This window comes from Anomalospiza imberbis, chromosome 4 (genome assembly GCF_031753505.1).
Source record: "Anomalospiza imberbis isolate Cuckoo-Finch-1a 21T00152 chromosome 4, ASM3175350v1, whole genome shotgun sequence".
Lineage (NCBI taxonomy): Eukaryota > Metazoa > Chordata > Aves > Passeriformes > Viduidae > Anomalospiza > Anomalospiza imberbis.
The window spans coordinates 13,794,187-13,808,750 of NC_089684.1; the positions used below are offsets into that span (position 1 = coordinate 13,794,187).

The 14,564-nt window shown below is 34.5% G+C and overlaps 1 protein-coding gene across 5 annotated transcripts in view; it reads left to right on the forward strand.

Moving 5' to 3' along the window:
• FSTL5 (follistatin like 5) overlaps nucleotides 1-10,555 on the forward strand; it is a 383,037-nt gene extending 372,482 nt beyond the window's left edge. For all 5 annotated transcript variants that reach the window (XM_068187171.1, XM_068187170.1, XM_068187173.1 and 2 more), the window contains one exon: nucleotides 8,131-10,555. In XM_068187171.1, coding sequence (XP_068043272.1) covers nucleotides 8,131-8,833 — 703 coding nt within the window. In that variant the 3' untranslated portion in view covers nucleotides 8,834-10,555. The remainder of the gene's footprint in view (nucleotides 1-8,130) is intronic.
• The last annotated feature ends 4,009 nt before the right edge of the window (nucleotides 10,556-14,564 follow it).

The window sequence follows — 14,564 nt, forward strand, 5'->3', positions numbered from 1 at the left end:
TAATGAGAGATTAATGAGAAGTGGGAGGCTTCTACATACTAAGCTATATGACAGGAAAATTTGAATTTAATATTCCATCAACCATATATAAAACATTCCAGAAAAGTGAAGGTATTCTCAACTATCACTTGCTGTTTTCCAACAGCCTAATCATAAAAACCAGGCTAAATGAGCAGAGGTGACAGGCACAATTTAATGACATAATTATAAATGGCTGTATTTTTTTAATCCTTTTAGCTACCCAAGTGCTTTGGAAAGTTACAATGTTATGGCTGCTTTGGGGATTGGGTTCCATCTCTATAGAACATGGAGTAGTAATGGAGACTTCTTAACTCAGATTTAATAGCTTTCCTTTACTCAGAACGGAAAGAGAAATCTTGGGATAGTCAAAGCTCAGCACATGCACTTACACATTTGGTTTGGTTTGCGGAGACCTCATACAAAAGTCTCACTAATAAAAATTTTGTGAAATGTCCCTATTTTGCTGGTTCTGTAGACACCACTGGAGGACAACATTTTCTTACCCTGTTTTATTACATACAGCTTTTTTGCATCCCTCAATCTACTTGCCTGTGCAATACAAAACTATCAGCTTAGTGACTTGCAATACTTTTTTCTCACAAATTTGGTAAGTAATATTTTTTTTAATAGTTGCTCTTTTCTCCTTATCAGAAAGGTGAGACCCAATCTGGGAGTAGAAGCAGAGTTAATAATCTGACACTGATATGCTGAGATGGTTCATAATGCTGTAGAGAAGGGAAGACAGATTCATCTGTTAGTTAGAAGGCAGCAATTTTGCTATGGAGAGCTGACTGAAATTTGTTTGCAGTTGATCAAGAGTTACCTGTGTGTAAACAGGTAACTCTTCTGAAGCAGGTCTCCATGGTCTAACACCATTCCCCCAGCCTATCCACCATGATCTTGTACAGTTAGATCAATAAACCTCAAAATAATGATCATTCAGCCTTAGAGCAACTTTCACCCCATTATATAGCTTTTATAGTTGTATAGAAATATTACATAGTTGAATATGAAATATTACAAGCAATTCATAAGCCTTCTGTATTTGGAGATCAATGTGTTGTCAAGGACGATGCTCATTTTCAAAATATATGTGTCTATGAAAGATCAGTAATTGTAAAATTATTAGTAACTTGTGTGTGAAATTCACAATTACTTAAGATCAGAAACAAGTTCTAAAAAAATGCTGCTTTCTATACAGTGGATGGAAAAGTGGCATCACAACCACAGGTCTGCAGAAGAGCAGATTCCTCTGCATGCTACATGTGTGTGTGTCTGTGAGCTAAGGGATCGTGTCAAATCACAGTCATTTCATGAGATTTGAAACCCTTGGTTGCTTCTTTTCAGGCATTGGAATAGGCTGCCCTGGGAGGTGGTGGGGTAAACACCCCTGGAGGTGTTCAAGGCGTGTCTGGATGATATAGTGATGTGATTTAGTGGTTTAGGGGTTACAGTGGTAGTGCTGGGGGAGTGGTTGGACTGTATGATCTTAAAGGTCTTTTCCAACCTTGATGATTCTATGATTTTATGATGGTTAATATCTCACCATCAAATGAATGAGTAGTATAAGATTAAAATCTACTGTACCTATGCAATTTTGATTATAAGAACAAAGCTAAATAAATGGTGTTTCATATATCCATCAGCTAGAAGAAGCCATGAGAACGTTTTCTCTGACTTCTGCATGTACTTTGGGTTTTAATAATTTCAAATAGTCATTCAGTGATTCAGATAATGAATCTGACATTTTTGAAGCTACATCTACTTATCCAAGTAGATAGTAGTATAATCTTTACCTGGAGAGTCCCATCACAGAAAATTCATCATGTCTATGGCAGTTGGTTCCAATGGTATATTCTCCCTATTGATAGGAAAAATTACTTATTCCTAATTTACACTTGTCTGGTTTCATTATGCAACCATTTTATATTGGACTCAGGCTCTTGCATAAAACCATTGTCTCAATTCCTAAATAATTTTCAGGTTTTTCCTTGCCCCTAATTTTTTAAATTCCTTTTTAGAAGGGCAGAAATGAGGAAAAAAAAACAAACATAAAGCATTCTTAGTTTAGTCTTCCCAGTGTAGAATACAGGTGTGTTGAAGTGAGTGTGTTGTATTATTCTTACTCACCTCTCTTTTGATATACCCCTAAGGACTTTACAGAGGCTTTTGGGTCTTGGTTTTATTTTTACTCATTAGACTCAGATTTTGTATTGACTTGCATGTGTGCTATGATCATTAAATCCTTTTATAGCCTCTACTTTTTAGGATATTGTTTTATGTTCATGTCATACATTCCTCAGTCACACGTGAAGCTGCTCAACTTTACATTTGGCCACCTTTGAACACATTTTGCTTGAATCAGCAACTGACTATAATTTTGCTGTCATTATCTACAACTTTATTGTCATGGACATTCATAGACATTTACAACCAAATCATCTGTGAAAATTTTGTGAAGTATCAGCTTTTGTACCAATAAGTTTCCTATAAAATGATGGTTCTGTATTGACAACTTCCTTTTATTACAGATAAATTATTTTTCTTTCAGGTATGAGTTTTTATTCCAGGAAAGCTATGCCCTCCTGATATTCAACTACCTTCAGAAAATTTTCTAATAAAAAAATAAATTAGGTTTGTCTGACAAAGCTAAATTTTTCATAAACCCATGTTGACTGCATTATGTTCACGATTTTCTGTAATTCATTCTCATATAATCTATTTTATTATTTCCCAAGAATATGCATAAAGCTGTTCAGCTTAGCTGGGATACCTGACTTTGTCTTACAAATATTTCAACAATCTTTTTTTTCAGACTTTCCAAATTTTCCTGAGATTATTCTGAGATTCATTAAAATGCTAAGAGCTAGTCAATTCTTTCAAAATTATTAGGAACAAATTATCTAACCAGACAGATATATGTCCCTATAAAAAACCTGTTTTTCACCTTCCTCAGTTGCCAGTGGCTTGGAAAGTACTTTCTCATCTTATGTAACAAAAGTATATTTTTTCTCATTGGTTTGTTTTTTTCTGTTGGGTTTGTATATTTTAAACTATACTAGACATGAAATTCTTAGCTTTTCTTATCAGTTTTCTTCACTTCCCCTTTTCCCTTCTGTACCTTCCCTCTAGAACTTCATTACTTTTTCCATCTTTACACCCCTGCCTAGCAATTTTCAGAGACTAAGACCCAGCCTCACAAACCTCACAGGCACAGGAACAGACCTCTCTTGATTTGTTCAGCTTCCCAAAACTCCAGCCATAGAGCTCTCACTGAGACAGGCAGACAAACATATGAGACACACAGCTTGCCAAATCCTTTTACACCCAAAAAGACTGACTGCTTTAAATTATTTCCCCCCCACACTTCTTTTTATCTATGTTGTTGGGCTGTTAGGGTATTTACATCCCCGTCCAGCTTTACTGGATTTTAATTGGAGCACTGAAATGTTGCAGGCAGTATGGCATCCAAGAAAGAATTGTTTAAACAGTAGTACTGATAAAATCCTATTAGGTCTGATAAATTGCTTTTGGCAGCTATACTCCTGGTTTTGGGAAGGGTAGATCCTTCATGAAATTTTACCAACTTCTCTCCCAGACAGGTCCAAAGTTCTGTATTTTTAGCAATCAAGAACATTATTTTGATGGAGTGATTTTGTACACTCTTCTTCAAAATTATATAGTTTTATATGTACTTTCTCACACCTGTCTCTTTATAGTGCCTCAGTTGCAATAGTAACCTGTACCACGATAGGTTAAAAACCATTCTGGGCCTTAGATAACCTGTATTTTCACCTGGACTATGCCAATGGATTATTATATAGCCTTAGGCCAGTCATTAAGCTTTCTTTACCTTCTGTAATATCTGTACAGCTCACATAACTGATCTCTCAGCATGTTCAGCTCCAGAGACATTACACTGGGCTAACTTTACATCTGCATCCAAACTTTTTAAAGTTTGAACTAGAAAACATTATAAAGCAAGAAGTATTTTGCATGTTAATGTTACAAGAAAATGGAGTTATATTTTATCAGGGCTGGAGAAGTCAGTTCTTTAAGGAAGGAAAGAGAGCATATATCCCAAACCAGTTTTCCAATTTAGAAGTAAATCGAATGCAGTGAATAGTACGGATAGCTGTAAATAATTGTGAGTTGAAAATAAATAATCACTGAAAAAAAAAGCATTAAACTGCTCTTTGCGCACTTTTTAAGTAAAGTACATTGTAAACAGGCATTCAGGTATAACTGATTATCAGAATACATATGGTTAGCTGCTGTAGCATATAAAATCAAGTTCCTTAATAGCTCCAAAGCAAGGGACAATAAATCTCTCAAGTGCAATAAAAATACAACATCAGATAAAGTGGATAAAATGTTGAAGCCAGTTTCTATAGTTTTCAGTTAAACTCAGTTACCAAGGCTGAAGCCACTGTTTACATCACAGGAACAGTCTGTCCAAGATACTGTAGACTTTTTACTTGTGGCTTTTTGAACTGTGAACTAAATATTACAAAGAGACAGATAAAGCTATAAAAGAAACTAGTACCCTTATGTTATCAGCTGTTTTGTTATCAGCAAAATGTGTTTGCTGACTAACTCTGGAGATCTGGAGTCCCTTGCTGTGGACAAACTATTTAATATTTATTATTTATTAAATCTGTATGTGCTAGTGGGAGAGTTTACGTCAACATTCTTCTGTGGCTCCTAAGATATTTCATTCACACTAACCAGGTCAGTGAACAAAAAAACATTTAAAAGATCTTAATTATTCCACAGCAGCTAAATTTATGCTGATGACACGCATTGGGGAATGCTTATGCAAACCTATTAAGTTTAGGGGATTTGTGTGAGCGAAGGTACCACGAGGTAATGAGAAGCTGGAGTACAACCCAATGGCAGTGTTCTCTGCGGGGAAAGCTAGATGTCAAATATGAAACATGAGTCTTTCCACATATGCAGTTGATGTTACCCCTAGGGAAGGTAGAAAAGATGTGGTTTTTTTAACCTTAGACAACACATTGAGATTTGGTAATCAAAGAGTTTATGTAACCAAAGTAAACATGGGTTAAGTGTACCTGTGGTTCAAAAACACACATTCTGGGAATAATATCTGAGAAGAAAAGATTAGTAACTTATTCCTCTTGAAATCAATAACATTTGGATGCAAAAATATTGCATAAATTGATCATTAACACTGCTTAATCAAATAATCATAAGCAAGGCAGATTTCTTTGAATCATATTGATTTAAATACTTCATTTTAATCACAGTTTAAACCAGCAAGTAAGATTTGCTGATTTAGATAATTGATGCTAGTCTTGTTTTGCATTTGTATTTCACTTTAGAAGAAGGTCATTTTTATGACCTGGAATAATCTTTAGAAAAAAATGAATTGCCAAACAGCACAAAAATTTCTTCTTCTTGCTTGATATATGATTAATGAAAAAAAAAAAAGGTTTAGTTTTTGACCAGTTTAAAATAGATCTATTTAGAGTTTTATATTTGTTTAGGTTTTGACCAGTTTAAAATATAAGTATTTAGATTTTTAAATTTGCTTTGTGGTGAAAAATGGTTAAGAATTCATTAGGGTTTTTAAAAAAGGATTACCTTTTTTTTAAAAGATTACTTGTGGGGTTTTTTTGTGCAGGATAGAAACTAAAGTGCAACTTAAAACATACAGTCAAATTTTAAGTCTTTTTCCTGAATTCAATAAAGGTACCATGAAATATGATAGACCCATATATAGAATAAAAGGTATCAAATATATTAAAATGTTAAATGACTGATTTTTTTTTTACAAAAGAGAATTTATTACTATTTTATCACCATTTCTGAAAACAACAGGGCAAATATTAAAAACCATTTATAGATTTAATCATGTAGATGATGAGTGCTGTATTTTCAAAATCACAGTAAGGATTTTATCTATGTTTATGTGTATTGGAAAATTTGACTTGGATATAAGTCTGTGACTTAATAGCTATATAAGCTACCAACAACTCAGTGAGAATCTTTTCTTTCACTTTTAAAAAAGATTTCCTGATTTTTCCTATGACTATATATTGGTATACTGAAAGAGAAAAGTAATGTTTTCAAACCCAAGCTCAGCTTGCCAGTCTCAAACATAAAAAATTTGCTGTGTGTTTGCAACTGAAATTGACATCAAAAGTAGTTAAAGCAAAAACTCTCGGCACTGTGTACTTTTATTAAAATAGATTAAACAATACTATAATAGCTTAAAATTAAGTTATTCAGTACCTGTCATTACATTGACCTTAAAATTAGGTATTTTCCCTTTTTCTTGTTGTGAACACTCCTGTTCCTGGATAGTTGACTGATTGTTGCTTTCCATTATTATGTAAAAACGCAATCAATAAGCCAATTCTATTGTCCTGTTGTAACCACTGCTCATGTGTCTAACACTAGTTATTAAACATGGAGATGTGAAATGTCACTGTTGTTACCTATTTAACCTTTTCTATTACAGGACGATTTTGTACATAATATAGCATAGATCTGTTTCTTATAGCTGAAAAATACTTACTATTAATAATGAAACCAGGAATCAATGAGTTTATGGCTACTCAAAAAGATTAAGAAGCAGATGTTATGTGGCAAAAAAATCTAAAAATCAAATTCTGCCTGATGATCCTAATCTTTTTCTATGACAGAACAGCAGACCTCATGAATAGAAAAATAACATTAACTTAAGTAAGTTATCCAGCCATAACTTCCAAAAAAGCTCAATCACACTTTCCTAACCAAGATGATTGAATTAATGTATTTATCAGAGGCTGAATAATAAAAAAAAATTGATCTCATAATCAGATCAAATTGTAATAGTAAACGGTGTGATTCACACCGAGCCTTCTTTGGGCAGCATTTGGACCAAATGAAATCCTAAGGTCTCTAACAATTGAAATAGTTTTTTAGTTCTGTGCTTTTATGATACTGAAACAGTATGCAAGGATTTTGGAAGGTGGGGCTAAAACTAAAAGTGTTCTTACATCAATTCAGTAGAAAGTGCAAATGTAATTTACACTATCTTATACTGAGGAACTGGCTGAACAATGTCCTGAAGGATTTTATGCCTGTTACTTTGGTGGTTCACTGATTAGTAAGTACACTGGGGTTACATGTATAGTGTGAAAATTTTGTGTTATTGTCAACTCAGTTGTTGGAAGATTCTGGCTGTCATATGGCTTTATATCAAAAGGATGTGAAAGGTATTTTTAGATTATATTTATCATCATCCAGTCTCATTTTTAGGATCAAAGATTCAGAGGAAAGTGCCAAGAACTATGCCAAAAGAAAACAGCTGTTTGGGAAAGCTGCTGTGAAAGCTACTTACATAAGTAAAGCCAATATACTTTCACATGACTCCATAATATTTAGAAGTATCTTTTTTGCATACATATAGTCAATTGATTGTGCAGTCAGAACATATACATTGCCATTAAAGAATAGTGATATAGTTTATATTAAAAGTTTACAATCAATCAGCTCTAGGATTTTAAAATTTAACCATATTATTCATGTTCAGTGAAAGTTTCTTGATGTATGGAAGAGCATAAAGGCTCATTTAAATTGTAAGAAATATGGTGTTTGGGTCATTAGGAGGCATAAACCTAAATCCTTTTATGATCTTCATTTCTATTGAATTAAAATAAGGAAGATTCAGATAATGATGTGAATAACAATGAGGGCTGAGTTCAGCTGATGTTCCCAAGTAAGTTGAAGAGCTCTATGAACTGAATTCAAATATGTAGGATGTGATATCTATTGATATTTAATCGTTTTCTCCTTCCTGGCTTTTGTAAAAGTTATAAGTGAAGAGATATAGAAAGTAATGGTTTACTTTTTCCCTCGTGTCAGTAGGAAAAAAGAACTTTCCCATTAATCAAATAAATGGCTTTTATACATTTTTAATACATTCTAAATTACAACACTAAAAATAAAATATTATAAACTGCTTAATATCTGAAACATCTGAAGCTGAGATATATAGCAACACACTGCTGCACATATTATCTCCTTTGCTCATAGTGTCCCCATTCATATATAATGCACACAGTAGCTCTGACTTTGGTTTTCTGCTTTTCCTTTCAGGTTTGGATATATTCTTCATAAGGACGATCCCATGCTCCAGAAAATTGATCTAGAAACTATGTCATACATCAAGACAGTTAGTTTAAAGGATTATAATTGCATTCCTGAGTCACTGGCTTATACACACCTTGGAGGATATCTTTTTATCTGCTGTAAGCCTGACACCACTGGGGCTGTCCTGCCGCAGCTCATAGTGGATAGCGTTACTGATTCCGTGGTTGGGTACAACGGCGACGTGACTGGCACGCCACATGTCTCTCCAGATGGACACTACCTTCTCAGCATTGATGATGCAAAAGGCCTCCTAAGGATCCAGTCCATAACAGTGAGAGGAGAAATACAGGATGCATTTGACATTCACACTAATTTGCACATATCTGATGTAGCTTTTCAGCCATCCTTCACTGAAGCTCATCAGTACAATGTCTACTGCAGCTCCAGCACACAAACTGATGTTCTCTTCATGGAGCTCTCTTCTGGCAAGGTGAAGATGGTGAAGAGTCTGAAGGAACCCGTGAAGGCAGGTGAATGGCCTTGGAACAGTAAGAACCGTCTTATAAAAGACAGTGGCCTTTTTGGTCAGTATCTCATGACCCCTTCCAAGGAATCTCTGTTTATCCTGGATGGACGGCTCAATAAGTTAAATTGTGAAATCACCGAAGTTGAGAAAGGCAACACAGTAGTTTGGGTTGGAGAAGCATAAGAATCTGTTTTAGATATTTACTGAATTAATAGTTTTACAGTACATTGCACTTAAATTACACCATTCTTCAAATTTGCACAATTTTAATTTTAAATTGTTAGGCCCTTCTAATTCCTGTTATTTCTTTGACATGTACACAATTTGAATCAGCTTCCACATAAAGTGACTAAAATGATGGCTATTTGATAATGGTACTCCTTATTAATTATCAGCTGAGATTTTGTTGTTTGAAATAACTAAATATTGAAATTGATGATAAGTATAATAAATTAATGTAAAAAAAGAATAAAAAAAATCAAAAAAGCTTCAGGAAATTTAACATGATACTTTGCATTTGTAAATGGAAGACTTAACTATTATTCAAATTTTGGTTTTTTTTGCTTCAGACACAAAACAAGAGCTGTTGTACAATAACCTTTGACTCCTTAAGCTGAAATGTTATGTCCTGTCCAGTCCACTGTTAAATGTTTTTGTGCCTTGGAGCGAAAGTCTCACAAGAAAGACAAACATAGAAATTATAACATTTATTCCCACTGTGGCTACAGGATTGCTTGTCATTGGAAAGAAAGTTCTTCTATCAAATTCCAGATGACAAGCTGTGCAACATACATGGACAGGAAAGAAAAAAAAGAAAAATTATATTTGCAGTGTTTTCTGATCACTGCATTTTGGAGTTTATTTTTATGCTGTCTTAGTTGAGAAAGCTGCTTGCAGAAGCTTTACCCTTTTTTAGAAAAAAAATAGATGCTAGGTTTTTCAGCTATCACAGAGTGTCATCAGCAAGGAGTTTCAAGTCTACTGAAGATAAATATTGCATATCCTTTCAGAATATACCACATTCTAAAAACCTGGCATCACAAAGCTTCACTTATATCATTGAGGAAACTGTTAATTAAACATAAAGAAAACGCATTTTAAGAAAATAAGAATGCAAAGAACTGAAGTCTACAACCAGTAGATAACATTTTTGCTTATTCATTGTACCATTGATTCCTATTTGTTAAACCATTTGGTTAGCTCAACAGATTTTCTAGTTCTTGCATCCAACTGGATTAGTGCAAAAAAAAAGACAAAAACAGAAAACAAACAACAAAAACTTTGTATTTTTTATAGTTTGTTTACTTAGTATTCTAATATAACACTGCTTAAACATGTAAATGGGAAAAATAAGATTCCCAGAAGTAGAATAGCAAGTCAATAGAAAGCCAGCAGTGAACATCTATCCAACTCAGAGCAATGACTTAGAAGTTTGAGAGTATTTTTATTTTTATTATGTTTTTGCTAAAGAATGCTTATACGCTCTTAAACTGACCTCCATTTACTGAAGGCAATCAGAAAAAAATATCTTTTTTTAAACAAAGTTTTACTGCAATTTAGATTGTGTAAAATTGCTTTGAAATCTGGAATTTTCTAGCATTGTAATCTTGTGTGCATTGAGCATTCTGCCCTGTGTGGTACAGTAGATCTCTCATTAGCTTGAGTGAACCTCTTGGTAAGTAGCTTTAACTGAGATAAAAATTTGCTTACATTTCTAGCTACTGAATCTATTTTCCTTTTTAAGAACTCCTTTCCATTGTGAACAAACGATAATCATGTAAACTGTCTGTTACTCAGTTGCAGTAGTCTGTCTCATGCAGTTTTTGTTCTGTAATTTATACCACGTGAATGTTCTGTATGTAGAAAATGCTTGACAAAAGGAGAATAAACCCCATAAATTTTAAACAGTCCTGACTGTGGTGAATCATCCAATCAGCCACTGAGCTGGCAAGTAAACTGACTATTCGAAAGCACCTATTATTTTAAATAGATGTATGAAAATAGATGTATTTATATATATGCAAAATAATATGTCATGTGGAAAGAAAAATTTTTAGAAAAGCTTAAGTAACTGGAGAAATTTCCTTTGGCTGCTACAAAGGAAAGCTCATCTTATACCACAAGCTCATTATTAGCATATCTGAAGCACAAGTACAGGCTGAGTGGGTAATGGGTTGAGGAAAGACTTGAGAGTGTTTTTGGATGAAAAGTTCAATATGACTCAGCAGTGTGCACTTGCAACCCAGAAATCCAACTGCATCCTGGTCTGCATCAGGACAGATATGACCAGCAGGTTGAGTGACGTGATTATTATTATTTGTCTTCAATAATTCTACTTCTTTTTTGAAAATATTGTCCAGACTGTGTGTGTAAACAATGGCACAGTTGTTTTTTCAGTGAAGTTAAACAAATACTGGATCACCGTGGTTGCTTTCATAGCTCTTATGGTTGAAATTCAGCTTTCTCAAATACAAATGGCCTGACTGAAAGCTTTAGTCTGAATGAGAGGAAGAGCTGGAACCTGTTTCCATTTTTTGCTAGCAGGTCTATGAGGAAAGCTGATGTAAGGGGGCTTTTTCAACCCAGAGAGACAACATCTTCAGGGAGGCCTAATAGCAGCCTGCCAGTACCCATGAGAGGTTATAAAAGAGATAGAGTTAGATTCTTCACAGCTGTGCATAGCAGGAGGACAAGACAGCAGCATAAATTAAATCAAGAGTTTCAGGCTGGATATAAGGAAAAGCTGTGATGACAGTCAAGCATGGGAGGAGGTTGCTTAGAGAGACTATGCAGTTTCCATCCTAGGAGTTTATTAAAACCTGTCTGGATAATGCCCATCTGACCTTTAGTGGAACTGGCTGTGACTAGCAGTGTTGGACTAGAGAGCTGCCAAGCGCCCTTCAGACCTCTGTTGCCTTGTGATTCTATCATTACAACTTGGGGATGGAGACTTAATTTGTTTTAGTTGTTTAAGTTTCTGATTGAGTTTAATGTGAAACCTGCAAGTGTTATGGTTGGGCTAAAGTATGGCCTAAGCAAAACTCAAAAAACAGTATCTTTTGTCACTTGAAATCCCTAGCTTGGAACATCTCACTTTAAATCAAGAATATTCTCATTTTAAATCTGGAACACACTTCTTGGATTCCAGGAAATCCTAAACTGATTGTAGAACTTGCGCAGGATGAAATATGCAGAGGTAAGTGCTCCTTTTGATGTATCTGAAAAATAGCTATGGCAGAGGGAAGGAGGACTTGAGAAAACCATTGTAGATGAGATCTGAGTATGTGTCCAAATGTGAACATAACCACTTAAGTGTATACTTAGTCACAGATTTTCTAGTAAATCTTTTCTAAGCATTTATACTATGGTTCAGTAGTGGAATAAAATGATCTGTTAACTTACTAATCAATTTTAGATAGGAGAGCTCATGTTATAACTATGATCATGTCTTCAAAAGAAACACTATAACACAGACCAAGTCCTGTTCACCTCTCATCATTTTGTCCTTTGCATTTTGGTCTTCATCTTAAGCAGTTCCTAAAGAATGCTACTGAAAACTTTGTTTTGAGGTTAGCAACTAAGATGCAGAACACAAGAATTTTTAAAAAGACATATTTAAGCATTATTTGGCTGTAATGATCCATATGACTTTTTTTTGTGTATACTGTTGTTAAATGAGAAAAAATTTAGTAACAACTTAGTATCTAAAAATCCTAATTTCAGTCAAGTTCAGAAAGCAACAAGAGAGAGCATATGAGGTGAGAGAGAGGAAAAAGTCATTTGGTACGTACATACACTAATTAGAGAGATGTGAGATGGAGCCCAGCAGTTGAGAACCTTTGCACTTGCACCACACTGATACCACTTCACTGTGACCAGTCTCCCTACAACTGAGGAAGACTTAGAAGAGAAGGGCAAAAATAATGAGCTCGGGGAAGAATGTCAAGAATGACCAATTATTGTAAAGAAAGCTGCATTTTTTAGGGGGACTGAAAAGTAAACTTTGGCTTAGATTCACAACTGTACCAGTGAGCCCTCAGGTTGTATAAACAGCATTTGCTGAGGTAATTAGTGGAGACGCCTGTTCTCAGCTAGCCAGAGCAGCATGGGGGCAGAAAGTGTATGTGTGGCTCAACCTAAGGTTGAGTTTGAAAACTGGCTGGCGACTAAAATGAACTTGGAAGAGAGTAATGGGCTTGACCTGGTTCATCACTTGTACTCCTTTCTGGTGACTTGACACACCCAGCACCATGATGATGCGAATACAGGGAGTGGTAATGGCAACCGTGTTTGCATGGTGATTCAACTGCATATTGCAATAGCTACATCGTGCTTCTGGTATGATTTCAGTGTGCTGCTGTAATACTCTACGAAATTAAAATGCCATGAAGCAACAATTATATCAAGTAAATTTGGTATTAAACTTTAAATCCTCCTAATGTGGAACCTCTAAAAGAATCTAGTCAGAGGGTGTTGAATTCCCACCTCCACATACTATCAGTCCATTTTGTGTAATACTGGAATTTGAGAAAAAATAAAAATAAGCACTTCCAGTACTTGATGGTATCACAATAATAATTAAATTTGGAAGAAATGGGTGAAATCCTACTTTTGCTAATGTTAGGAGCATTTCATTTTATAGTCAGTGAGTATCACATTATGCAGAAGACAGTAATGTCAACAAAGACAGTGTGGTGAGCTATTTCCTTGTTATATTGAGGAAGGAAGAGATTCTGACAGGTCTGTACCTGAGAGTTAAGAGATAATCATCTAAGATATGTTTACGTTCCTTAGCACAGGTAATTCAGCTTCCAGATTGTTCAAGGGCTTTTATGTTGGGGTGTTTTTGTTTGGATTTGAAGGGCTGTTGATGGGGTTTTTTGGAGGGGAGGGGGACAGAAGTGTTTTCCTTTTTATAAATAATAAGAAATTTTCAGAGAAAGTGCTAACAAGACTATGTGTCAAAAATCTATTGACTCTACCGATAAAAATTCAGAAACAGGAGTTAAAAATACATATTTCACTTGAATATATCCTGCCTGTCACCTCTTAATGGGTTAAATGCCCTGTTGGTGTGCCACTACTTTAAAAATGATTTAAAGCTGTCTTCAGTGAGCTATCTTTCACAAAGTATGACAAAATCAGTTACTGATAAAAGACTGAAAGATACTGAAATTGCTTTTTTCTATTTAGAACTTATGCATGAAAGATTGCTTCTTCTAGCTTATGAATATTAAACTTGTTCTTATTTTAATCTAATAGATTAAAAATAGCTTCCTGTTATTAGTCATGATGTTAATGTTCTTATTTTTAATCTTCTCAAGGTATGTGTCCTTTACACATGGATGGATAATAGTTCTCTCATTTTGCAATGCTTCTTTTTATATTTTTCTCTAGTAATGAAAACTTAGGTATATGTTTTCCTTTTAATTGTCATTAAATTTATGGCATAAAAGACATATTTGCCTGGTAATATTTTTCAGTACTCTCCTTGTGTAAGATTCAAGAAAAAAGCAAACCACAATTAACCAAACCGCAGTAACTTCGTGGAATCTTCCATAAGAAGATTACCTTCCCTCCTCTGACCCCCATCTCAGTAGACCTGTGCTAAATTATTGCTAATCCTGCAGCCAATACTGTGAAGAAGTAGAAGAAACAGCATAAGGAAAAATTATTGTATAAATGAGAAGGGAAGAAGAACTAAGTCTTCAAGTTATAGCAAATTAGTTTTTAAGTGTCCTAATTAAAATTGTAAATAAATATTCATTTTCTCTATGTTGTCTGTAAAGATTAAGTTAGATAGACTTGTAAAGTGTACTTGGATACTCTTTCCAAATAAACTTTCTCCCTGTACTTTGAGAGCAAAGTAACATAATTTAATGATGTTCACGCTGGAATTCCACATCCTCTCCTC